The sequence below is a fragment of the Ruditapes philippinarum genome, unplaced genomic scaffold, assembly GCF_026571515.1.
Source record: "Ruditapes philippinarum isolate M1 unplaced genomic scaffold, ASM2657151v2 ctg7773_1_1_1_1, whole genome shotgun sequence".
Lineage (NCBI taxonomy): Eukaryota > Metazoa > Mollusca > Bivalvia > Venerida > Veneridae > Ruditapes > Ruditapes philippinarum.
This window is the reverse complement of record NW_026861001.1, coordinates 17,410-45,161: the sequence shown is the minus strand read 5'-3', so window position 1 is coordinate 45,161 and position 27,752 is coordinate 17,410. Positions and strand designations below refer to the sequence as shown.

General features: G+C 33.0%; 2 protein-coding genes across 3 annotated transcripts; one reads left to right on the top strand and one right to left on the bottom strand.

Moving 5' to 3' along the window:
• The first annotated feature begins 771 nt into the window (after window positions 1-771).
• On the top strand, window positions 772-5,067 carry LOC132714192 (uncharacterized). Its single transcript, XM_060696982.1, has 7 exons — window positions 772-811; window positions 1,293-1,469; window positions 1,700-1,789; window positions 2,420-2,532; window positions 2,995-3,094; window positions 3,631-3,732; window positions 4,206-5,067. The coding sequence occupies exons 1-7, from the start codon at window positions 772-774 to the stop codon at window positions 4,775-4,777; spliced, it is 1,194 nt and encodes a 397-aa protein (XP_060552965.1). The 3' UTR covers window positions 4,778-5,067.
• A 1,481-nt stretch (window positions 5,068-6,548) lies between these two features.
• Window positions 6,549-26,400, bottom strand: LOC132714191 (hemicentin-1-like). 2 transcript variants are annotated; one of them, XM_060696981.1, is made up of 10 exons: window positions 26,300-26,400; window positions 25,832-25,873; window positions 15,697-15,776; window positions 12,912-12,974; window positions 12,404-12,533; window positions 11,936-12,058; window positions 11,381-11,551; window positions 10,685-10,855; window positions 7,825-7,989; window positions 6,549-7,134 (listed from the first exon to the last, which is right to left on the bottom strand). In XM_060696981.1, the coding sequence occupies exons 1-10, from the start codon at window positions 26,316-26,318 to the stop codon at window positions 6,734-6,736; spliced, it is 1,365 nt and encodes a 454-aa protein (XP_060552964.1). In that variant the 5' UTR covers window positions 26,319-26,400; the 3' UTR covers window positions 6,549-6,733. The 2 variants fall into 2 exon arrangements, with proteins under 2 accessions (XP_060552964.1, XP_060552963.1); XM_060696980.1 differs by lacking the exons at window positions 25,832-25,873; window positions 26,300-26,400 and adding exons at window positions 16,283-16,324; window positions 16,778-16,932 and having other exon boundaries at window positions 6,552-7,134.
• Window positions 26,401-27,752: the final 1,352 nt, after the last annotated feature.

Genomic DNA, 27,752 nt, shown 5'->3' with positions numbered 1-27,752 from the left:
ACACATAGATATTAATATATAGAATTATTTTAACTCCATTTTAAAACACGACTGACATGGTCATGTAACATTGAATTATTTAAATTTTGTCTTAATACAAACACATATATAATCCGACACAATGTAACGTTTTACAATTACTACAACATAATAAGAAGTGGTAATGTGTTTATGTATTGTACTGTATAAGGTAGGTACCATTTAATATAATCAACCTAGTATTTTACGTATTTTCTCGTGTCAACAATAAACGTTACGAAGTTTAATGATGATGTCTTACTACAAAGCTTCTCTTGGCAAAGCATTTCAAAATTTTACTTTTATCTTTTATTTTTTCCACTTTGCTTTTCTATTTTTTTGTTATCTTTTTAATTATTCGATGTGCATTGTACTCTGGAAATGTCTTTGTTCTTTTTTGTTGATGTTTCTGGTTGAAATCAATGATTTGTGTACATATATGCATTTTCCATTGCTGTGTCCATATTTCCAAAAGCGTTTCGTGCGAACTCGACAAAATTGAACAATATGTTTCTTTTCTTGGCAAGCTCGTGTCACGCGACTATTCCTGCCAAAATCGGGTGAGAATGCAGAAGACACCTTTGTCAATTCTTTCGGTTATTGTCCATTGTGAAGGAGGTATCAATGAAGTTGCTTGTCACTAGGGATATATAACAGTTGGTGTTGACGTTTTTTATTGAAATATCACAATTTTTCACTGCACAGCAAACAAAAAGCTTATTTAACTATTATTTCAGATAGAATATCGAGGAAATGTCTAAACAAAGTGACACCGAAGTAAACAGTACGAATGGTATTGTGTTTATAATATGTTTAAGATTTAGGATTTGGTTTACAATTGTCACATTTAAATTGATGGATAGGAAGTTTATAAGTTAGGATGCCAGTTTCCGATAACAATTAATATTGCTAACGCACGGTAACAACGCGATAGAGTAGTAAGAAGTTTATAACGCAACAGTATCACGTTTAAACGGGGCAGTGTGAAAATTTTTTGTTGCGTGACCTGCATTGTAGTAGCATAGAATATTTCTTTTTTATAAAAATATTCAAAGGGAATTTACAGAATTAACAGAATTCCGCATTTATACCAGCGTGTAACAGTGTTACCTCATCACTGATGTGTTAACTAGTATATAAATATATCTGTTTGACTCAATAGACTACAGCTTCACTCAAATTTAACCAGTCATTTTATTAAAATAATAATTAACAGCTTTTGATAAAAGTTTTTCAGTCAATGTTTCTTTTATTATTCATTTCATTTAATAAAGGATCCCTGCGTGAAGAATCTATTATTGACGTAGAAGAAAACGTGACGTCAGCTGATCAGAGAGAAGATTCGGACAACGAGGACATCAACAAATCTGGCTCGTCTTTTATACGGTATTTCATCATTGTCAGCTTGTTTGTCCTTCTTGCAACAGGCGGCATCACCTTGTATTTTACTGGTAAGTGATAAATGACGTTGCGTTGTCTTTATAGGGCGTTCCTCGTGGGTGCCGCGGTTCCAATCTTTTTTGCCAGGCCAATTGTAATTAGATAAAAAGAATTACTTTTGTTAATCAATTTTACTATTACCTATTGCTTTTACCTATTTTTTAAAAAAAAAATGTGTTAATTGTTTTCACCATCGTTCATTTCTAACTTTTAAAACCAAATTATTCACTCAACATTCCAGTGTTCATGACACGAGAGCTATTGCCTTCCATAGACGAGGATACCACTTTTTCAGTACAAGAAAATGTACCCGGCCAAGCTTCTGTCAAAGGTAAAGAAAACTTAAATATATCTGAATATTTCAAATATGTTTTTTATATAAAAGGTTAAGGCTTTTACAATTTCTTGAACTTGTTTAATGAAAGATATTTTTTGTTGTATTATATGGCAACGAATAAAATTATGTTTGATTACATGATTACGCGCATTGTTTTACCACATGACTTTTATTATTGTTTTACCACATGACTTTAATCATTGTTTTACCACATGACTTTAATCATTGTTGTACCACATGACTTTAATCATTGTTGTACCACATGACTTTAATCATTGTTTTACCACATGACTTTAATCATTGTTTTACCACATGACTTTAATCATTGTTTTATCACAGGACTTTAATCATTGTTTTACCACATGACTTTAATCATTGTTTTACCACATGACTTTAATCATTGTTTTACCACATGACTTTAATCATTGTTTTATAACATGACTAAACGCATTGTTTTATAACATGACTAAGTGCGTTGTTTTATAACATGACTAAACGCATTGTTTTATAACATGACTAAGTGCGTTGTTTTATAACATGACTAAGTACATTGATTTATCACATGACTAAACTCATTGAAATTATTGTAAAATGAACTTGTTCTGACATTAGATATTTCTTCAGGTATTTATTTATTTCCTTACATTCTTAGAGACTGTTTGCTTGCCATATGGACATATTATAACCGGAAGTGCTACGTGTACAGCTCCACGCCTGTGCATAGTTCAGACGCAAAGGTAAGTTTGCCACGAGTTTAAAGCCAGGCAAGTTTTGTACGTATAAGTTCTATACCATTTGGTAACTTTTTTGTATTTTTATATTGAAATCCCTTAAACTCTTATTGGAATGTTCCAGATTCAAAACAGGACAAATCAATACCACACATTCAACAGGTTTAGCGTTAATAGAAGTCATGTCATGGTACATTAACAATATCTGTTATACGTTGCGGTTCGGATCAGGATACCCGGTCCGAGGGTACATGTCCATTATGGCGGTATCTTGGCTTTCCTATGTTAGATGAAATTTTCGACATAGGTTCTCAGACCAGTCCGATATGCATGGAATTGAATATCTACTCTTTGTCAAAGGGCTTCTACCCACGTGACATTGATCTCGTATCCCTGGGAGTAAGAAAAAGTTAGACGACTCATAATTATGTGTTATCTTTATTTCAATTAATTTCTCTTCATTTACAGGAATATTGCGCGGATTTAGACGCACTCCCCCTTGTTAATGATAGCAAGGAGGCGAAAAATGTTCAAGAATTCATGAATACCCAAATAAACAGATATATAGGTAGGTTTAAATCTTCTACGGAAGTGAAAATGAATGAACCTTATTGTATTTTTGTTGTTGTTTTTTTTAATGAAAATCTTGTCTAAATGAAAAACAATCATTGGTAGTTAAGAATAAAATAACTTGTGAAAATGAATTATAATCATTGGTAGCTTTGTATAAATAGCTTGTCTAAATGGAAAACAATTGATGGTAGTTTGGAATAAAAAGCTTTGGTAGTTTCAAATACAAAGATTGTGGAAATGAATTAATTAATATGGTAACTTTTCTTCGATTAGGATCGTGGTTTCGAGTCCTTTTAGGGCGGTCCAAGCTATAATCTTCCACTATATTTGACCATATATTTAACCTATTGATTTGCTGAATAATGGAAAAAAGAAAGTATTATTTTAGTGAATATGGAATATATGAGAGATATTGTGTACATTTTTAACAGCGAAAAGTTGAGCAAATAATTTTTCATGTACCACAAAATGCGAGATAAAATTATTTAAAAAGTCAGCAGTTCATAATTTGGTAGCTATTATTTTTGACAGGATGTTGTATTGCCGAACTTGAAATGTTTGCTCACCACTTTGGCTTTCTTGAGGACCCTTTCGAGGATGGACAAGATGAGCATACTGACCATACGCCACAATGTAAGTTCTACAATAATTAACTTTTTTCTGATGTATTTTATATCCTTTAATTTATATAAGCTTCTTTACACAGCTGATCATGTTTTTAAATTCAAGTTCATTTAATGTCGCCTTTCGTTATCTCGTTTATGGTACATGAATTCAAATTCTTGTCGACCATACACCGCTTTTGCTGGAAGGTACGAATTTTTCACATTGAAGGTTCAATGATAACTGCCGCATGAACACATCTACAGATGATTCTAATTTCAATATTTACCTTTTTTATTTCAAGCCAGTACTAGTGACGTGGACGGTAACTTGCATCTTTTATTTCTGGCCATGAATAAGCTCAATCAAACCGAACATGCAACAGTTTCAATTTTGTCGGTCTTTAGAGATCCCATTTCTCTCTATTCTGTCTTCATTAGTAACAATTTGTTGTCTTTATAATGTTTCACATTAATTAACCAATTTTTCATTTTTTGAAGTAGTCTTGAATGCCAAGACTACTGTGAAGAATCTTGCAGACGACAAATCAAGTACAGATGGTGTTACACAGCCAGCGTTAAAATCCGGTTGGCCTTTTTTCATTAATCCAGATATAGAAGAACATGAAATGCATTCACTGCCACAAACAACTAAAAGTACTAACACAAAGATGGTGTCGATCAGTAACTCTTTACCTACTCCCACTTCCAGTTTCGGATTTTGGTTAGGCGCCGGACACCAGCATAACCATGGCACTGAAACGGAAGCCGTAGACGAAAATTCTACCCCTAATCACCATCAACCAACAGTTCATAGCAATGCAGAATTAGAAGACGGTGGACTAGAGCAAGACAGCGACAAAACACAGACAACCAAATCACAAGATAATCAAGGCGCCAGTGGAGAAATGAAGGCAATAAGGAATGAGTCTGTATTTTTATACTGCAGGAGTCTCGTGTACATTTTTCATGCATGGCATGATGTTGGTTGTAACAGAAGTTTTATACAAATCTGTGAAAGAAATCCTTCACCGGAAATTGGATTGAACACCGACATTTTGCCCATCTTAGGGTAAATATTGAGTGCATAGGTGAAAGTAAAAAACAACTTTCATATTTTGCTATACTTTTGTATTCTATTTGGCAAAAATTATAAACAACCCACCTGACTCGCGAAATATTACATAAGTATCAAGTAACGTACAATTTATGAAAAGAGTGGAACAGTCTTTTTACATTTTAGGCAATTTCGATTTTTTTTTATCCTAACCATTATTTTATCAAGATTTTTTATCAATGACTCTTATAATAGTCAATCATTCGAACTTCATAACAATTTAGCTAATCTTGACAACGACAAAATGAGCATAATGTCAGCAGTACATAACCAATATTACTTTGCTAATCCACTTTTTATGTTCTTGTTTTCCTCTCTTTTAAACCTATACTTTTTGTTATTACCAAATATGATATGTTTCATCTAATAAGATAAAAGTAAAAAAAAAGAGAAAGGTTTGTAATGTTTGATTAAATGGTATGATAACTTTATTAAAAACAAAAAACAAAAACAACAACAACAACAAATCCCATGGAAGTGCTTCAATAGAAATGTCAGGGATTTGATGTCATGATTAGAGGATATTGAATAAGTGTAAGTTCAATACTGAACTATTGTACGAGTTGAATAAAATTATATTAAACGAGCCTCTGGCGTGCATTATATTTTTTTATTCAACGAGTGCAATAAACTCAGTAATGAACTAACACGAATTTAATAATTTATTTATCACATACCCAAAATAAAGACCGTTTAAAGTGAAATAAGAGTCATTTTTCATTGTCGCGCCTATAGTTTATCGCTAACATTTAGAGCGTCTTTACACTATGTTTGCATAACGCTAATGACGTCACGTCAAAATATATGCACGGCCGTGCAATATCATATTTACGGAGTCGCAAAATCGGTACGGGTGTGTGATAACCACTGTTTGGTTATGCAACTCAACCTTTCAACACTTTTATTATTAAAACTTAAAAATATCATAAGCTGCTTTGTACCTGACCAGACACTCGTCATCTGTTCTGATACCAAGATGATGTGGTCGCTCTCAGCAATACCAAGCAGATGTGGTCGCTCTCAGCAATACCAAGCAGATGTGGTCGCTCTCAGCAATACCAAACACATTTGGTCGTTTTCAGAAATACCAAGCAGATGTAGTCGCTCTCAGAAATACCAAGCAGATGTGGTCGATCTCAGCAATACAAAGCAGAATTGCTCGCACTAAGCAATACCAAGCAGATTTAATCGCTCTTAGCAATACCAATTGGATTTCGTCGCTCTCAGCAATACCAAGCAGATTTGCTCGCTTTCAGAAATACCAAGCAGATTTGCTCGCTCTCAGAAATATCAGCAGATTTGGTCGCTCGCAGAAATACCTAACAGATTTGGTCGCTCTCGTCAATACCAAGCAGATTTGGTCGCTCTCAGAAATACCTAACAGATTTGGTTGCTCTCGTCAATACCAAGCAGATTTGGTCGCTCTCGGCAGGATAGGGGTTAATGTACAACGCTGGTCTGAAACACATCCGTCCATTATTTTTACAAACCAATCATTCCTTTTGAAACAACTCTTAGCATAATTGCTGCTTAAATTTTGCTCTGAATAAATGCGAATTTAAAGAAGAATGACAAAATAAAAGGACAGAGCTACAGATTTACCATTTACTTTAGACTTGTCTTATATATATATTTGTAGAAATAAAAGCATAATAATAATAGTATCTTGAAATAATGAGAGAACGGGTTTATATGGTCAATATCTCCATATATAACACTGGAAGTACAACCATAAGTGCATTTAACAAACACTCCGCGAAAACGCGAAATATTGCCTGTGAAAGTTTCTAGGAATACAGTACTTTTGAATGTTCATGTAAAACAGCAACTGTATCTTCATTATTACATGGATACACATCTTTATCATATACAAGTAAGAATAAAATAGAAGACAAAAGTGACAAAAAAGGTAAGTTTACTGGTGAACCAGATATCCAGAGAACGAGTTCATATGAAAGCCATCTTGATATACACCATTGACACAATTAATAGTGCATTTAACAAATACTTTTGAATGTTCATGTAAAACAGCAACCGTGTCTGTACTATCACATGAATACACATAATCATTATAAACATATAAGGTAGCATATGTTGTCCCATCTATCATGATAGCTGCGTGGACATCTTTTTGGGGTGCTGTACACATTTCAATACTAAATGAGTACGTTCCGTTGACAGGCGCAGTGAAGATTCCAGTAGATGTATCATAAGCATTTCCTTCATTTACAAGTATAGAGCCAAATATAATAGTGTTTCCAGTGCCAAGATTTTGTTTGTTTGTTATACCTTTAGCTTTAAATACTATATTTGGACCTATAAAACGAAATTTGTAACACATATTTTTTTTAAATATAACAATTTCATCTATTGAAATGAGGAATTACTTTGATAATTTTGATTATTGCTGAACTGTATAGCCACAGAAATACACGAAACATTATAAAAGTGATGAAAAGTAGAGAGGCAAGAATAATTTCCATCAGAACAATACGAATGAAATACCCAGAGAGAACTTTAGTGCATACCATTTTAAAGTAAGATGTTATCCACTTAGTTAAATGCTTTCAAAAAACTGGCACATTCGTTTTCTCTGAAACTGTTTACCCTTTTCGCCATTGCAAATCACAATATAACATTTTTGACACATAAGTTATACCGAGATACTCCGCAAATTTTGATAAAAGGACATGTAATAATGGCGGAATGGCCGAGTAGTTAACACGTCCGACTAGTAACCTAAGTATTGCTATCCCCGTGGGTTCAAACCCTGTCAGGGGCAGCCAGTGTTTGCACAGTACTGGTTGGATCCAAACGTGTGTGTATAAGCTTCATACACAATAGAACTAAAATTCTGTGTAATTAAAAAGACAAGAGGTTGCAATGACGCAAAGGTTGCAATTACATACAGTAAAATAGGTGTTTCTCATATTCTTAGGCCAAATTTGGTATAAAATAGTTAATTTCAGTCTATACTTATGAATGTTATGTAATGTTATCACATACTACAACTGCTTTTTGTGCAGACAACATCTTCGAAGGGATTTCCATCACAATATTGACCATTTATTGACGGGGGCGGATTTGTGCAGGTACGTGATCTAGACTTTAAACCGTCCCCACATGTCACTGAACATGCGCTCCATTGTCCCCAGTTAGTCCAACCACCATCTTGAATACGAAAAATCATTGATATAAAAGTCATCCGTACAATACAATGTGTTGTCTCTCAAAATATTGAAAAAATAAATTAAATAAACGGTGTAAAGAAAAACTTTCAAATGATTTTGCATGTAATTATATTGAAAGGATATCAGCCAGTACACGTCATTACGCATGCAGAAGCAACTTAGGTGTTCACGAAACACTAAAAGAAACCATACTCTATTTATTGGGATTCAAATGGAAAAATGTAATTGATAAAGAACGAGAACAACAAAAATCACGCAATTACAAAATATACTTTGAAGAATTCAAAATTTCACCTCACATATAATTGATTTAATCATTGTCGGCCAATTATTTCAACCATTCATTTAAGCCATTCATTTTTGAGTTGACGAATATTTAGCTCGACTAGTAAAATAATATGAACTCTTTTACGGTATATGAGAAAAGTTTTCAATTTTTAGATTATATTATCATTAACAGTGTAATTTTTTTGTATACGTGAGATGGTAGAGATGCAATTCCTAGAGCGCATACTTATGTAGGGCCTAAATTCTTCCTTTAAATAAACACTAGTAATATAATCTTCACATTGCATAATGTAAGAATTTTAAGTAAAACACATTATCCCTAATTTTTAATCTTATTTCATGATAAATAACGTTTAAAGGTGAGATGAATACGTGCATGTGCAAGAGAACTGAAACAGCGACACCTACCGGGAGCAGACACTGATGCAGGAATAGAGGAGGCACATATAGTTTGGGTGGAACTATCAAAAATGTCTACGAGACTGAGATGTGTGCTTAAGGGAACAATATGCCGCAGAAATCCATATTAAAAATTCATTAGAACTCTCACAAATGTTGTAAATGATGTTTTGATAATGGATTAAGAGCATGTAAGATATTTAGCTGCTGAAGAACGTAGCGCTGAATGTGCAATAATGTTTTCATAAAAGTAGCAAACTGTAAACAACGTGGTATTTTGACTTCAATACAAAATACTTATTTACTGTAATTATACCAATTGACAAAAAAGCAAAAGAAGCAAAGATGGCAAATGGAAAGTCGTTTGATAAGATATCACTTTTTTTGAGAAATAGAATTGATAGCGTTTTATTAATTGGGCATTATGGGCCCATAAGAGGACAAATTCGATTTTAGACTGTTTTGACTGCATGATCGTATTTAAAACTGGCGATTTGTTCTTTATGTATATAAACTGTAGAAAATTTCGAAGAAAAATCACAATATTCTCGAGATAACCGTGAAAAACAGTTTTCTGATTCCGATGCAGATTCGATTTGTACAAATTTGGTGGGTCTTCCTTGCAGTAATATAAGATCCTAAGCCTCAACCCAAATATAATGTCCAGGAGTAAAATGGTCGTTTTTCGGACTGTATATATTTCATTAAAACAGCATATTCTAGAGGTAACCCTGAAATCATTTGTCTGATGTCTTTAAAGAAATATATGGCCCAAGCCCTAACACAAGTAAAACTCCTGTACATTTCCTCGTGGCATGGTCGTTTCTTATATCGGCGATTTGTTCTTTCCGTGTTTATTATGTAGTAATTTTTGTAAAACAAGAGCCGGTTGAACCGGGTGATGCTCCCTGAATAAGTTTTGGACACAATAAGGTATACCTCTTGTAATGACAGAGTTATGTCAAGACAAAGTTCAAAGTGTAAAAGCAACCCAAATGTTGCTTGCGACACGTCGTCTCAATATGGTGACCATTTTTGTGAAATAGTTGTAAAATCCGACTTCAAATAACGAAGTTATGGGTTGGACACGATTTTGCTGCAAGGTCATGCTGTGACATTGACCTTCAAGGAAGCGACCCAAATATTGCGCGCGACACGTCGCCTCAATATGACGATCATTTCTGTGAATTAGTTGTAAAATCCGACTTCGAATAACGAAGTGATGGGCCGGACATGATTTTGCTTCAAGGTCATGCTGTGACCTGACCTTCAAGGTAGCGATCAAAATGTTGCGCGCAACACGTTGTCTCAATATAGTGATTATTTCTGTGAAATAGTTGTAAAATCTGACTTCAAATAACGAAGTTATGGGCCGGACACGAATTCGGGACTACGGACGGGCTGACAGACGAAAGGACGATGGACTAACCGACGACTATATGCTCCCCCGAAAATTTTCAATTTAAGAAACAAACAAACAAACCACACACTCAATATTCTCGGGACCATTGTGAAAAAAAATCAATTTTGAACTAGCTTTATGGGACTTCGTTAATATAAGGCCTAATGCCAAAAACCAAGAAAAATATCCAGGAAATTTCCGCATGGCATTGCCTGACTTTAATTTTATTATGTTTTTCATTTTTGATGATTTTTCAAAAATGTTCATTTTACATGTATTTTAGTTATATGCTACAGTGAAATTTTTAAGTGATGATTTATGGGTTATGTAAATTTTAACGATAAAGATTCCATAACAATCCAAAAACATTAAAAAGCTACTGGTATTGATTTTAGATGTGTGTCACTGAATTGCTTTTCAATTTCTTTAAATTTAGATTTTAAAAATAAAATTTAGCTATCGAACAATGAATAAACATACATGATTAAAATCATGACAAACTGAAGACAAACTTTAGGAAACCTACTTGCCTACTTGCATGGACCCAGTAAGCATATTCTATCATCTAATGTGTAGATAAACCTACTTGCGCATGGACCGGGTAAGCATATTCTATCATCTAATGTATCGCCGAAACATTGAAGTCCGTTTCTGTCTGGTATCGGGTTCGAGCAATTACGATGCCGTCTTTCAATACCTACACCACATGTTACAGAACACGCGTCCCAGTTCGACCATTTTGTCCACCCACCATGTACTTTGAAAAATATAAGCTATTCAAAATGAAAGTGTCTTTTAAACCTCATATATATTTTATATAGACTATTCGTTTGTTGGTTTGAGTTAAACGGCACATTGTCACATTTCTGGTTATACCGCGCTGAACACCGAATTCTTACAATGTGATTATATAGTCTGAAGTGAATTATTGGCTTATAAATTGAGTAAATAAAATCTTAGAATACAAGTAGATTTGCTTAAGTAATCGATCAATATTTTGGTAGGAACTGAAAAAAACGGTCTGCAAGATCATGGCATTTAAGAATGAAATTTTTAACAAGCTTTACAACGTTCATTATAATCTCCTGTTAAAGCATGAGAATGTGAAACGCAAGTGTATCCATTTTGTCTAGATCATGACAGAAATAAAGATAAACACTAAATATTGTTTTCAGATTAAATAGTTTTTGGTTTCAGATAAGAAATAATAATTTGTAATTGATTTAGAGTACGCAATACTTAACATGTTTATCAGTACGCTATTGTCATGCTGAATTCATACCTGGACAAAGTTGTTTTAAGCATGTCTTTATATCAGTGCGTGTTCCGGCGCAATCAAGTCCGCCATTTGCTGGAGGGGGATCGGAACATTGTCTTGTTCTTGTCTGGGTCCCATTTTCACAAGTGACGTCACATGTAGACCACGGAGACCAGCTTGCCCAATTCCCATCCACTGTTTTAGGATTAAAAGTGATCAAATGGACCATGCCAAATAAATGAAATAAAAAATTATATTCTTGGAGCAGTGTTACTGAACCGCAGCAATTCGAATACCCTGAATGCACATAATGTCCATTTTAGCCTGCGTGGTTGAGTTAAGAATTTTTATGTCTACTAAAAAATACGCATTTAATTTTATCAATATTTCGTTTAAGTATTTCATATGAATCTTGGTTATTGATAAAACAACAGGTTGTTTTTATAAGACTGTTATAGTTTCAAAAAACCTTCTCATATAAACAACAGCCACTCTTGAAATTGATTTGTAAACAAAATGAAAATCATTAACTATAATTATTTTAAAAACAAATGTGGAAAGTCAAATCGTTAAGCTTACCAAGTGAACACAGCGAACAGAAATTTGGACATATTAACTTTGCTCGCTGAATATCCTTACAAATATTGAAAAAGCTATTTAGAAATGCACAATCCACTTTCACATCATCAATACATGATCCGGCTGAAATATTACGTAATATTGTATTAGCAATAAACTATCCCGTATGTAAACAAATGCTCTTTTATAAAAGATTGCGACCACTCAAACCTCAATAAATATCGACCCATGTCGGTAATGCTCCGAAACTGTTTTGGCATCCAGAATATGTAATTTTAGTTAGTGTTTATGCTTTTGTCTTTTTTGTCACGTGATAGGATGTTTTCATTGTGACGCCATTATTTAACCCTTTAAGAATTTGATTTTAAGTTAAACGAATGCTTTGTTCGTTTTTTTTATATGTAATCCTGAACTTAACATTGTTTAGTTACAACACGAGAAAAGTAATATATGAAAGAAAAAGCTTACGTGTCAAATGTGAACACAAATTTTTATTGCATTTATCTTTACTACAACATTCATGGCAGTCCAAAGTTTGTCGAACACTTATCTCTCGACCGATCAAATTTCCGGCACCACTGGCACTTACTCCACATAACTGTAAAATGAAAATATGACTTATAGACAAGAAACTACAAAAGTGGAGGTATGTGCATATTAATATCTGTATATGGCTTATACAGTTTAAGTCGGCGATGGTTGGGAATTGATACAACTTATCTTATAATTATATTGTCCATTTAGAATATCAGTACTTTGAAATAGAGAAAATAAGAATCCATAAAGAAAGCACAAAAACGGAAAAATTAAATGATCAAGCCTGTTCATAACCAAGATGATATCTTTGCTAAGACGATATTGGAATTATGTAATAAATCATGTCACTCATTTTGCTGTACACTTGTTTTTTATATGAACCAAATTTTAGAATTTTGCTAATTTTGTAAAAAAAAATTTCGGGATATCTCTTGCCTACCTGATTGTCTGTACATCCGAGGGTGATTGTTTGTCCTGTTGATTTTACTTCTATGTGACAAGACTATAAAATTACAAGTCAGCATGATAAAAAGCGTTAATATACATGGTAACTGACAAAGCAATTAGTTTTGTAAAGTCACTTTTATATAACAATTTTTACATCGACATAATGATTATAAATATTATGATAGCAAGCAAATGTTAGAATAATTTAACAGCATACTGAAACTCCCATGTATGGCAATTTCTACAAATACTTTAACGGTAAAGCTTATTCTATATTTACTAAATATTATTAAACAAGATATGTTTGTAAAACATGTATGCCCCCTATCAGCAGCCAATTAGTCATGTGATAAGGTTATTATGACTTCTGACCCAGTGATCAAACAATTATTAAGGGTTATCAAGTATCTACTGGTCATGACCTTAACCTTTGACCCCTTGACCCAAATCTCAATAGGGGTCATCTGCTGGTCACGACCAATCATCATACAAAGTTTGAAGTTCCTAGGCCTAAGCATTTTTAGTTAATTGATCGGAAACCGTTTTAACATACAAGGTCAATGTGACCTTGACCTTTGACCCCTTGACCCCAAAATCAATAGGTCATCTGCTGGTCATGACCAATCACCATACCATGTTTGAAGTTCCTAGGCCAAAGGGTTCTTAAGTTATTGATTTTGAAAGCATTTTTACCTACAAAGGTCAAAGTGACCTTGCCCTTTGACCCTTTAACCCCAATATCAATAGGGGTCATCTACTGGTCATGACCAATAATCATACCAAGTTTGAAGTTCCTAGGCCTAAGGGTTCTTTAGTTATTGATCGGAAACCGTTTTTTACCCAAGAGGTCAATGTGACCTTGACCTTTGACCCCTTGACCCCAAAAAATCAATAGGGGTCATCTACTGATCATGACCAATCACCATATCAAGTTTGAAGTCCCTAGGCCTAAGGGTTCTTTCGTTATTGATCGGAAACCGTTTTACCTAAGAGGTCAATGTGACCTTGACCTTTGACCCCTTGACCCCAAAATCAAATAGGGGTCATCGACTGATCATGACCAATCACCATACCAAGTTTGAAGTCCTAAGCCTAAGGGTTCTTTCGTTATTGATCGGAAACCGTTTTTACCTACAAAGTCAATTTGACCTTGACCTTTGACCCCTTAACCCCAAAATCAGATAGGGGTCCATCTCTGGTCATGACCAATCACCATACCAAGTTTGAAGTTCCTAAGCCTAAGGGGTTCTTTCGTTATTGATCGGAAATGGTTTTTTTACCTACAAGGTCAATGTGACCTTGACCTTTGACCCCTTAACCCCAAAATCAATAGGGGGGTCATCTGCTGGTCATGACCAATCACCATACCAAGTTTGAAGTTCCTAGGCCTAAGGGTTCTTTTGTTATTGATCAGAAACAGTTTTTACCCAAGAGGTCAATGTGACCTTGACCTTTGACCCCTTGACCCTAAAAATCAATAGGGGTCATCTACTGATCATGACCAATCACCATACCAAGTTTGAAGTTTCCTAGGCCTTAAAGTTCTTTAGTTATTGATCGGAAACCGTTATTGCTTACAAGGTCAATGTGACCTTGACCTTTGACCCTTGACCCCAAATCAATAGGGGTCATCTACTGATCATGACCATCACCATAACCAAGTTTGAAAGTTCCTAGGCCTTAAAAAGTTTTTTTAGTTATTGATCGGAAACCGTTTTTGCTTACAAAGTTGCAATGTGACCCTTGACCTTTTGACCCCTTAACGTATGCCCCAAAATCGATAGGGATCATCTACTGATCATGACCAAATCACCATATCAAGTTTGAAGTTCCTAGGCCTTAAGGTTCTTTAGTTATTGATCCGGAAACCGTTTTTTGCTTACAAGGTCAATGTGACCTTGACCTTTGACCCCTTGACCCCAAAATCAATAGGGATCATCTACTGATCATGACCAATCACCAATATCAAGTTTGAAGTTCCTAGGCCTTAAGGGTTCTTTTAGTTATTGATCGGAAAGCCGTTTTTTGGCTTACAAGGTTTTTTCCCCCCCAAAATGTGACCTTTTGACCTTTGACCCTTGACCCCAAAATCAATAGGGGTCATCTACTGGTCATGACCAATCAACCATACCAAGTTTTTGAAGTTTTCCTAGGCCTAAGGGTTCTTAAAAGTTATTCACTTGGAAACCATTTGGTCTACGGACCGACGGACCGACGGACCAACGGACCGACGGACCGACGGACCGACAAGTGCAAAGCAATATACCCCCTTTTCTTCGAAATGGGGGCATAATAATATGACAAATTCTACTTCTATTTACCGACCTTTCAGGTAAAAGAAATGCTATGCTAGTTTTTCATTTAACAAAATATGACCCGCTGTTAACAAAGCCCTTACATTCCATTTACCAGTTGCCGATGGCAGACCTAGCCCCGAGGTTATAAAAAAATAAATTGTTATGTCTGAAATCTCAAGAATTTAATTGGTCAATGAATACCCGATATCTAAAGTTGGGCGTAGATAATTTCTTTCTAACCTTGGATTCTGTATGTGCCCGGCTTGAATTTTATCTTTTATTGACAAACTAAAGGTATCTGCCTGATTATTAATATAACAATATTCTCTTGTTGGCAATAATCTGACCTTCAGTGTAGAATATTTGCCTAACCCTTATTATATTCAATAACTTGACGACATTTACCAGAATAGTATTATATTATGCGAACTTGTACATTTCTTTGACCAATATGGCATTATGATACTGTTAGATATTTACCTGACCGGCATGGCATTCTGTCACTGTGAGGCATTCACCAACGTCAGCAATGTCGGTACAATTGTAACACTGCAAGGCGTCTAAAGTAAATGTTTTATAATGAAGTACACTGAATATGCTTTGTTATAGTGTTGTAATATGCTACTGTGTTAAAGTTATAGTAAAGGTCAGCTTTATTTCTACTATAAGTAACATCTATTCTTTTAAATGACATACATTTATCATGATGTAAAAACACTCCATGGCCCCATTTTATTATCCTGTTTATATAGAATATATTGCAATATGAAGGTAAAATAATTTGTGTACAAAAAACTACAAATACGCTGAAAAGGTTGGTTTTTATTTAACACACACTTTCATTTGGATATTAATATACATACCTATTTTCATTGTTTATCGAAAACAGCTAGCATTCTGTTTAAAGTTAAAAAACTGAAAACATGGCGCTAGATAAAAAGTAGACCAGAAAACAGGTGCTCATTTTTACCAAGTGATCTGGGCAATATAATTTGTATTGAGACCGAAATTGATAGTAACAGGATAATAATAATAACCTATATAGATATATAATATAGATTCTTACCAGATGTCTTTGGAAAGACAAGCAGCAGGTATATCGAAAAACCTAAAAATATATAATTTGTAATGTAATTTCAATTATTTTTTTTTATTCTTTTGAAGGATATTTACAAATATATTTGTGTTATGAATTATTTTGGTTTATAGCGAATTAAATGCGTAACAGCTAAAGGCGACTTTAATTGGAGACACATGTACTCAGTAAAGCGTTAACTTAAAAATAATTAAATGTCATTTCAGATCATTTTGGCTTACACACATGTAGGCATAATGAGAGTCCATCCACCCTTTTAGGCACTGAAATATGTATGGACCTCGGATATGTCACCATTCATATTATCTGTCAAAAGATGATTCACTTAATTAATATGCATGCCATTGGAGAAAGTTTGTAGAAAATATTTATGTCCATTTTAATGAGTGTTTTTGCTATTTTCATCTTCATTTAAATTTAATAATAATAATAATGATAATAATAATAAAAAAAAGAAGATTTTACCTAACGTAATCGCAATCATTCTGTTTTCATGTGCCCGCTTTGCAAGTTGTCCCGTCTACTGGCACGAAACTTGTTCTCATTTATTAGATAACCATAAGAACATGTACAAGATATGACGCTATCTGAATGACATAGAGTCCTATAGATACGAATAATTTCACAAAGACTCAGACATACCAATATATATATATATCACGTTGACGTAAGCTCTTACCTTATAACCTTAGATAAGATTTATTTTAGTAGTACGCAAAAGTATTTAAAAATATTTGAAATTGCGCATATTGTGATGATAAGCATCATTGAAAGCAATTTTTACATATTATATTATATTGCATTTTACTGACGGTTTAAATCTATAGAACTTAGTTTTGTTCCTTAAAGTAAACGGTAGATTGTCCGACTGTATAGAACCATTTTAACTATGCAAATGATTTTGCACCACAACCTTTCGTTAAAAAGTCATTGTTACATTGTTTTCGTTCTTTCAGGGATATTCATAAAATTATTTCTGAAAGATTTTTTTATATTGCATATTGAAAAAGTCTTGACAGAATGCATTCTGCTATTGTTCTAAAGCTTGAAAAACATTCATTAAAAACACTGACAATCTTATTTTCATGTTTTGACACAAAAACGACGGAATTTTTTGAATGACAGAAAATCACACAGAACACTAGAAAATGACAATTTAAATTTATAATGTGTAATTTCACTGTGTATGGGTGTTTATAAAATATTAAAATTTTGATTTAATTACTAGCTTATTGCCCTGGCATTAGAGAAAAATCTAATAGATATATTCACTCTGAAATCCCCGCTGTTTTTACCTCGTAGCAAAAGTTTTTGTTTTTTTTATTTTTTATCTTTTTATAAAATAGCATAAGTCAAATTTTTCAAAAATCGAAATTTGAACGCTGATATTTACGCATTCACTTTCAATAAAAAATTTCTATGGGGTTGTATAGTAAATTTCCCCCTTTTAGCACACGGTAAGGGGAATAATTTTTCCTTGCCCTTATGGGTCTAAGTTTAAAAATTTTTAAAAATAAAAACGGTCAGAAAAACCAACAAAATAGGTTTGCCCCACAGGGGACCCAGACATCCTGCTATCCGCGAGTCTGATCGGGATCCAGGCGCTTATCTTTTCTCTACTTTAAAAAGTTGGTAACAACAGCATACCTGATCAGACTCCCGGGGATGCGCGGGCGGGTTGGTCCATGCGGGTCGGCTTCGTTTTTTTTGTCGTGACGCGGGCTCAAATTGATAATATATTACTAATTCTAACAATAAAAGACGGGATGCCGTCTAAACGAGTACATATAATGGAATCTTAGAATACCATAATATTTTTTTTTTTTCAATTAATGAAATTGAATAATATTGAGGTACTTTAGATGAAAGACAAAATAAACAAACTACTCCCATCAACTATTTAATTCTGTAGGTATATTTGCAGTAGGTTTGGTGAAATAGAGAACAATATCTATATACTTCATTAACATTGCGGTTTTATCAAAGTTTGTTTCATCATATATTTTCAAACATTAATGAATATTATAATCGGTTCTAGTCATTTCACGTGTGGTTTCTACCTGTTTTAATGTAAAGTTTATTTTCGTTTTGTATTTTATACTCTTTCATATTAATTTGTATAATCTTCGTACAAATCCATATTTTCTTCCATTGTCTCTACGCATTTCCTAAAAAGGGCAATGTTTTCAATAACAATTAAATGTTTCACTGTCATTGAAAAAAAACCCGAAAAAACCACAAAAAACAACAGTAAGTCGTCTATAATGCAAAGATTTTTGTGCTAAGGCCCTTTTAATAACATTTACCCGCTAACAACTCACGACGATGGAAATGCAGATATGTTCGGACTTACTTTCTATAAAAGATGAAAAAAGTGCTAAAACGATAAGTTTTGTTGGGGAACAAGAATCCAAGAACCAGTTTTACCCAAGAATCTGCAAATAAAAGCCCGTACAAACCAAAGATGCATTTAAACAAAACTTTTGAATTTCAGTAAAACACCACCGATCTTGTATCACATGGTACATGCATATCATAAAACAATAAGGTAGCATGTGTTGGCCCATCTACTATAATTTACAAAGACTTCTTTCTTGACATTTGCGTACATTTTATACTAAATAGTTACTTCCGTTGACAGGCGCAGTGAAAAAATTCCATAGATGTATTATAAGCATTTCCGTCATTAATAGAGTGTAGAGCCCAAATATTATAGTGTTTCCAGTGCCAGGATTTTTGTTTTTGTTAACATGCTGGGCTTTAAATACTATATTTGGACCTGTAAAACAAAATTTTTTCAATATTATTTATTGAAGGGTATGAGTTACTTTGATAATTTTGATTACTGTTGTAATGTTTAATCACAAAAATACACGACTTATTATAAAAGTGATGAAAAGTAGAAAAACAAGAATAACTTTCACCAGCACATTACAAATATAAGAATACCCTGAGAGAACTTAAGTGCATATCATTTTAAAGAACAGTCAACAAGCTGGCACATTCGTTTTCTCTTTTCAACCTTGTCAGCATTGGAAATCACAATCTTACATCTAAGACACATTTAGTTATATCGATATTATGATTAATGGACATGTTATGATGGCGGCATGGGCTACCGAATAGTAACTTTAGTATTGCTATCCGCGTGGGTTAAAACCCCGCCAGGGACGAGCCATTGTTTTCTTGAGCAAAAAAAACATAATACACTCATTGCTCAGTACTGGTTGTATCCAGATCTGTGTCTATAAGCTTCATACACAATGGCACTAAAATAAATTCTGTGTAATTAAAAGAACACGAGGTTGCGACGACGCGAAGGCTTGCAATAAGATATAGCAAAATGGGTGTTTGTCATATTCTCAGCCAATTTAGGAATGAAAATAAACTGTTTTTTATTCTACAGTTTATGAACGTTATATAAATATTATCACATACTACAAACTGCTTTTCCTACAGGAAACAACTTCTGAGGAATCTGCATCACAATATTTTCCCAGAGGCGAGGGTGACGGATTTGTGCAGGAACGTGATCTAGACTTTAACCCGTCCCCACACGTCACTGAACAGGCGCTCCATTGTCCCCAGTTAGTCCAACCACCATCTTGAATATCAAAAATCATTCATATAAAAGTCATCCGTACAATGTGTTGTCTCTCAAAAAATTGAGAAAGCCAATTAAATAAACGATGTCGTGAAAAATATTCAATTAATTAGATTGAAAGAAAGCAGGTTGAAAGGATAGCAGGCAGTACATGTAATTACGCACGCATCAGTACTAATGCAAGAGAAGTGTGCAACAGCGACACCTACCGGGAACAGAAACAAGTAAATGAATTGAGGCACATATGGATTTGTGTGGAACTATCAAAAATGTTCGACGAGACTGAGATGTGTGATTAAAGGCACACAGTGTCACAGAAGTCCATATTTTTTATCTTTACAACTCTCACACATGTTGTTAATAATGTTTTAATAATGGATTACGAGTATGTAATATAGTTAGATGCTGAAGAAAGTAGTGCTTTATGTGCAGAAGGTTAAGGTAGCAAAATGGAAGCAAACTGATATTTTGACTGCCATACAAAATACATATACCAATTGACAAAAATACAAAAAGAAGCAAAGGTAATTCAGGTATATGGCAAATGAAGTTTTGTTGGAAACTGTAAGAACATATAAAATAAAAAGTTTTGAGAAAATAAAAATGATGGCATCAATGAGGCATAATGGGCCTTAAAAGGGGAAAAAATTGCATTTTGACTGTGAAATATGCTGTAATACAATTAACACATAAAACATGGCATTGAGGGCGTAATGCAAGTTAACAGACTGGTTGGTCAGACCTCGGGAAGTATATGCGCTTCTGACCAACCAGTCCGTAAACTTACATTTTCCCGAAAGGCAATGTTTTATTTGTTTTGTCTAAATCCTTTCACTCTTTGGTGCAGTTGTTTTTACTGTAATTTGCTTTCAAATAATAATCTTAATTTTTCAGTGTGTGAAATATCTCAAACCTTAGTAGGATTTTTTATTACTTTCAAGGTTTGCAGAAAAACCATGCTCTTCTTATGATATTCCATTTTGTTAATCAAATAAAATAAGTTAATGTTACTAGGCCACCCCTCTCCCGAATTTAAAAAACTGTATAAATAAAATTTATAATTAAATTAAAGACAAATCATGACTTTTGATCAACATGTAATAAATTTATGTGAAACATAACAATAAATTCAGTAAAAAGAATCTTTTATCAACAAAATTAAATATTATGCCTCATTTGCATACGCCCTTCTATATTTGATATGTCATTCAGTCCATATAAGAATTATGGACTGAGTAGCCGGTATTATCATATTAAATATAGAAGGGCGTATGCAAATGAGGTATAATATTACCTTTTAATGTCGTTATAACCTTTAATTATGATTTTTAATTACTTACTTTTTCAATAACATTTTTATCATTTTATATTATAATTATCAACATTTTTTTTGGTTGACACGCTACATTGATATCGACTGTTATGTCAGTTTCGACGAATCTAAATTGATTTTAAAACATTTGTGTTGATTTACAATGTCTTTCAGTGTAAAGCATTACACTTTTTTTGTTTAGATTCTAATAAGAAAATTTTGCATTGAAATAATTAATAAACATCCTTGCTTATATGTGTTGATAAACTGAAACAATTTTATCAAACTTACTTGCACATGGACGCGATAAGCATATTCTATCATCTAAAGTGTCGCCAAAACATTGAAGTCCGTTTCTGTCTGGTATCGGGTTCGAGCAATTACGATGCCGTCTTTCTATGCCTACACCACATGTTACAGAACACGCGTCCCAGCTCGACCATTTTGTCCACCCACCATGCACTTTGAAAAATATATGCTATTCACAATGAAGGAGTCCTTAAAACGATTATATATTTCATACATAATATTCGTTTGTTTGTTTACTTGAGTTAAGCAGCATATTGACACATTTCTGGTCATACCGCGCCGAACACCGAATTATTAAAAGGCGATTATAAAGTCGGAAGTGAATTGTTGCTTATAAAATGAGTTATTTATACTTAGAATGCTTTATATGATTTTTTAACTGAGAAAAAACGGTCTGCTAGACATTGGTTTTCAATGATTTTTTTTTAAAGTGAAACATTATTGCAGGCTATACAAATGGGAATTATCTCCTGTTAAAAATCAGAATAAAAAACTCTAGTGTATTTAGTTATACATTTTAGAAGAACCATTGATTGATTGACGGTTAAGAAGAAATAAAGATTGTGATACGTCACGACAAGGGTTGATATTATAAAGTTTGTTTAATACGACTTTGTCTCAGTCCCGGCTTTGTTCCAGTTGAATTTTTTCAAATGATGTAAAAAGTTAACTTATGAAAAGTTTAAATCAACACCTGTTGACAATTAGTCTACTGGTTAAGTATTTAATGGTTTTTTACTTTAAGCTAAGCCAATACTTAATGGCATGTGATCAACATAACTTGACTGACTTAGTTAAACATTCGTGCAATTTGATCAGGAGTGTCTTATCATAATGCTATCGCATTTTCAAAGTAAACAGGGAGAAAGAATCTGAGAAAAAATATACACATTTATGACAATTATTCTGTGAAATAAGTGACAAGGCTTAAACGAGGGCCTTTGCTTCAGCAATAAATATAAAGACGCATTATCACGAAGTCTCCTTCTAGAGAAAATTTATTTTAAAACACGACTCCACGAACTAGCATCATAGTTATCCAATCATCATCAGATTTATCATTGTAAAAGCGGATAAAATAATTATGTTCTTTTATTTTTGAAAAAAGTTCTTTAAAACGTTCAAAAGTTTTGGGAGGGACTGAATAAAACCCACGTAAGAATTCTTTTCAACTTTTTGAAAAAATTTTATTTTTGGGTTTATTTTTTTTTTCCGAAAACAAATTTTTAATAAAGGGGCAGGGTTAGCGCATACAAATGGAAACTTTTTCCCCTTAAAGTTTTCTCGGGCGATGCCAAAAAACCAACATAAAATAAAAAATTTGCTTTTGAGTTTCATTTTTTTAATTAGGTTTTCAAAACGTTGTTTTTTCTTTCTGGTTTTTCAGTATATTTCTAAAAACCTTTCCCCCTTTTAATTTTTTTTTTTCGGGATAAAATTTTTTGGATAAATTTTCTTTTTTTAAATTTAATTTTTAGGAAAAACTTTTTATCAATATCCATTTTCATGCTAAAATTCATACCGGACAAAGGTTTTGAATTTTTTAATATCAGGGGTTTCCGGAAACATCAATCCGCCCTTTTGCTGGGGGGATCGGAACATTGTTTTTTCTTTTTTGGGTCCCTTTTTTCACAGGGGGACTTCACATGTAGACAGGGGGACCGGGTTGCCCATTCCCATCCACTTTTAAAAATTTAAAAAAGGACCCAAAAGGGACCTTTGACAAATAAATAAATAAAAAAATTTATTTTTAAAACAGTTTACTAAACCGCAGAAATTTTAAAACCCTAAATTTAAAATAATTTTCTTTTTACCCCGGGGTGGACTTAAAAAAATTTATGTCTACAAAAAATATCAAAAAATTTTCATCAATATTTCTTTTAATTTTTCTTTATGAATTTTGGTTATTTTTAATAAACAAAACTTTTCTTTTTAAGACTTTAAATTTTTCAAAAAGTTTTCTCATAAAAACAGCCCTCTCTATAAATTGATGTGTAAATAAAATGAAAATCATTAACTATAATTATTTTAAATGAAAAACAATTGTAGTAAGTCAAATGGTTTAGCTTACCAAGTGAACACAGCGAACAGAATTTTGGACAGATTAACTTGGCTCGCTGAATATCCTTACAAATATTGAAAAAGCTGTTTAGAAATGCACAGTCCACTTTCACATCATCAATACATGCTCCGGCTGAAATATACATAGTAGCCACCGTAAAAGTGGAACTATATCATGGCATTTGCAATAAACTATCCCGTATGTTAATAAAGGATTGCCTCAATAAATATCGACCCATGTCGGTAATGCTCCGAAACTGTTTTGGCATCCTGTAAATGTAATTTTAGTTGGTGTTAATGTTCTTGTTTTTTGTGTTTCAGTGTGACGCCATTATTGGACCCTTTAAGAATTTGATTTTAAGCTAAAAGAATGCTTTATTCGTTTTTTTTTATATAATCCTGAACTAAACATTGTTAAGTTACAACACGAGAAAAGTAAAATATGAAAGAAAAAGCTTACGTGTCAAATGTGAACACAAATTTTTATTGCATTTATCTTTACTGCAACATTCATGGCAGTCCAAAGTTTGTCGAACACTTATCTCTCGACCGATCAAATTTCCGGCACCACTGGCACTTACTCCACATAACTGTAAAATGGAAATATGACTTATAGACAAGAAACTACAAAAGTGGAGGTATGTGTATATTAATATCTGTATCTGGCTTATACAGTTTAAGTCGGCGATGGTTGGCAATTGATACAACTTATCTTATAATTATATTGTCCATTTAGAATATCGAGCCTGTTTATAACCAAGATGAAATCTTTGCTAAGACGAGAACGGAATTTTGTAATAAATTATGTTACAAATTTTTCATAACTTTTTTTAATTTAAAACCCAAAATTTTTAGAATTTTTCCCAAATTTTTGGTAAAATTTTTTAAGGAAAATCTCTTGCCTACCTGATTGTCTTTTACACCGAGGGTCTTCTTCCTGATTTTTTACGTCTTTGAAAAGACTATAAAAGACAAGTCAGCATGAAAAAAGCTTTTATACATGCGTAACTAACAAAGTCACTTTAATTTAACCATTTTTACCATCGACATATTGGGATTATAGTAAGCAAATGTTAAAATTAATTTAACAGCATAATGAAAACTCCCATATATGGCCCAATTTTCTACAAATACTTTAAACGGTAGGAGCTTATTTTATATTTACTAAATATTACTAATAATTAATTTATGGACAAATTCTAACTTCTATTTACCGACCTTTTTTTCGTAAAACAAAATGTTATTGCCTGGGTTTCTTTTCATTTAGCAAAAGATTTACCCACTGTTCATAACAGCTCTAACATTCCATTAAAACCTGTTGCACGTGGCAGACCTGGCCTCGAGGTTTTAAAAACTTATGTTCTTGTTTGAAATCCCCAGAAAATTAAAATTTAATGAATACCCGAGATCTCTATTTGGGCGTAGAGAATTTCTTTCACACCTTGGATCCTGGATCCTTCATTTTTATTGACATAGTAAGGGTATCTGCCTGATTATCATAAAACAATTTTCTCTTGTTGACACTAACTTGACCCTCAGTGTAGAATATTTGCCTAACCCTTATTATATTCAATAACTTGACGACATCTACCAGAATAGTATTATATTATTCGAACTTGCATTTCTTTGACCAATATAAAATAATAATACTGTTAGATATTTACCTGACCGGCATGGCATTCTGTCACTGTGAGGCATTCATCAAACGTCAGCAATGTCGGACAATTGTAACAACTGCAAGGCTTCTAAAGTACATGTTTTTATAATGAAGTACACTGAATATGCTTTGTTATATTGTTATAATATGCCACTGTGTTAAAGTCATAGTAAAGTTCAGCTTCATTTCTACTATAAGTAACAACTATTCTTTGAAATGACATACATTTATCATGATGTAGAAACACTCCATGGCCCCAATTTATTATCCTGTTTATATAGAATATATTGCAATATGTAGGTTAAATAATTTGTGTACTAATACGCTGAAGAGGTTGTTCTCACACTTTCATTTGGTTATTAATATACATACCTATTTTCATGTTTTATCGAAAACAGCTAGCGTTCTGCTTAAAATTAAAAAACTGAAAAAAGTGGCGCTAAATAAAAAGTAGACCAGTAAACAGGTGCTATTTTTTACCAAGTGATCTGGGCAATATAATTTGTATTGAGGCCGAAATTGATTGTAACAGGATAATAATAATTACGTATACAGATATATAATATAGATTCTTACCAGATGTCTTTGGAAAGACAAGCAGTAGGTATATCGAAAAACCTAAAATATACAATTTGTAATGTAATTTCATTTATTTTTTATTCTTTTGAAGGATATTTACAAATATATTTGTGTAATGAATTATTTTGGTTAATAGGGTATTAAATGCGTAACACCTAAATGCGAATTAATTGGAGACACATGTACTCAGTAAAACGGTAACTTAAAAATAATTAAATGTCATTTCAGATCATTTTGCTTACACACATGTAGGCATAATGAAAGACCATCCACCCTTTTAGGCACTGAAATATGTATGTACTTCGGACATGTCACCATTCATATTATCTGTCAAAAGATGATTCACTGAATGACACTTAATATGTATGCCATTGGAGAAAATTTGTAGAAAATATTTTATCATGTCCATTTTAATGAGTGTTTTTGCTATTTTCATCTTCATTATTTAAATAAAAAAAAAATTACCTAACGTAGTCACAATCATTCTGTTGTAGTGTGCCCTCTTGGTAGGTTGTCCTGTCTACTGGCACGAAACTTGTTCTCACTTATTAGATAACCATAAGAACATGTACTAAAAATGACGCTATCTGAATGACACGGAAACCTTTATAAGTTTTTATCAATGACAAATACATTCTTCTTCACTCAGGTTTAATAAAATTACAATTAATTGCAATCAAAATACTAAAGTGTTTATATCGTGGCTGGCATAATGTTGTTAAATCCATTCAGCTCCTTGTTTAAGAAAATGTACTTAATAAGTTTAACCTTTACTTTTACGTTGTCAAGACAAGACAATTTATTAGATTTATCTAACATTAAAAGATTTCCACTCAGGTTCGGAAAACCACAAGGACTTTCTTTACATATATCAACTGAGAAAGTTAAAACGTAAAAGTTCCGAAAGGTAAGAAAGTAATCCCCTAAAAATAAACTTGCAAAGTTGCTTTTCATTTTTCTGTCATTTTGCATAATAAAATTAAACGATTATTCTGAAAAATTCAGAGTAAGCAAATGATCAAAAAATCGCATACAAGTTACAGTCCCAGACTCACACTAAATTGTACAGTTTTCAAGTCATGTATAAAAACACTCAAGGGAGATAATGAACACTTCGATAATGTGTATCGTGTTAATTTTGTAAGAACCCATGAGAAAGAATTTTAAAAGGACAAATGTACTAACAGACTACTGTAAAATAAGCGTGACCATTTTAATATATTAACGACTAACGTGTAGTGAAATGTATAGTTTGTTTTCATAGTCGATAAAATGTAATTATGTTGAATTTAAATGACAAACGTTCCAAATGACACGGGGGTAGGATGCTTAAGGATAATTGCTGATTCTTACCTCAAGTTTTGCAATACACATTTTGTTGCATTTCGCTTCATTTTCTTAAAGGAAAAAATGTAGTTAAATCTTTTTCTTGGTTAATAGCTTGTATGAATATTTTGTGGTGTATGCTTAAAAAATTCTCACATTGTTTTATTATTTCTAATTGTTTCGTTATTTATTTGGCGTAATAAGGGTTTATCGTAGCATTTCATGATACGAAAAAACACTTATAATAAAAAGCATGATTTTAAAAAAAATACCTGCCAGTCCTCATACAAACTGTTCCTAGATATTGTACAAGTGCTTACAACCTGTTCTCATATGCAAGTTAGGGTTAGAGAACGATACGAATAATTTCATACACAAAGATCTCCGTCACGAAAAACATGTACCTCGACCACGGCTTTCTCTCACAGGACACTATATGTATCATGTTGACGTACGCTCTTACCTAATAACCTTAGATAAGATTTATTACAGTGTGAGTACGCAATAGCACTTAAAATGTTTGAAATTGCGCAAATTATGATGACCACCATAATTGAACGCGATAATTACATATTAAGGAAATTACTTTTGA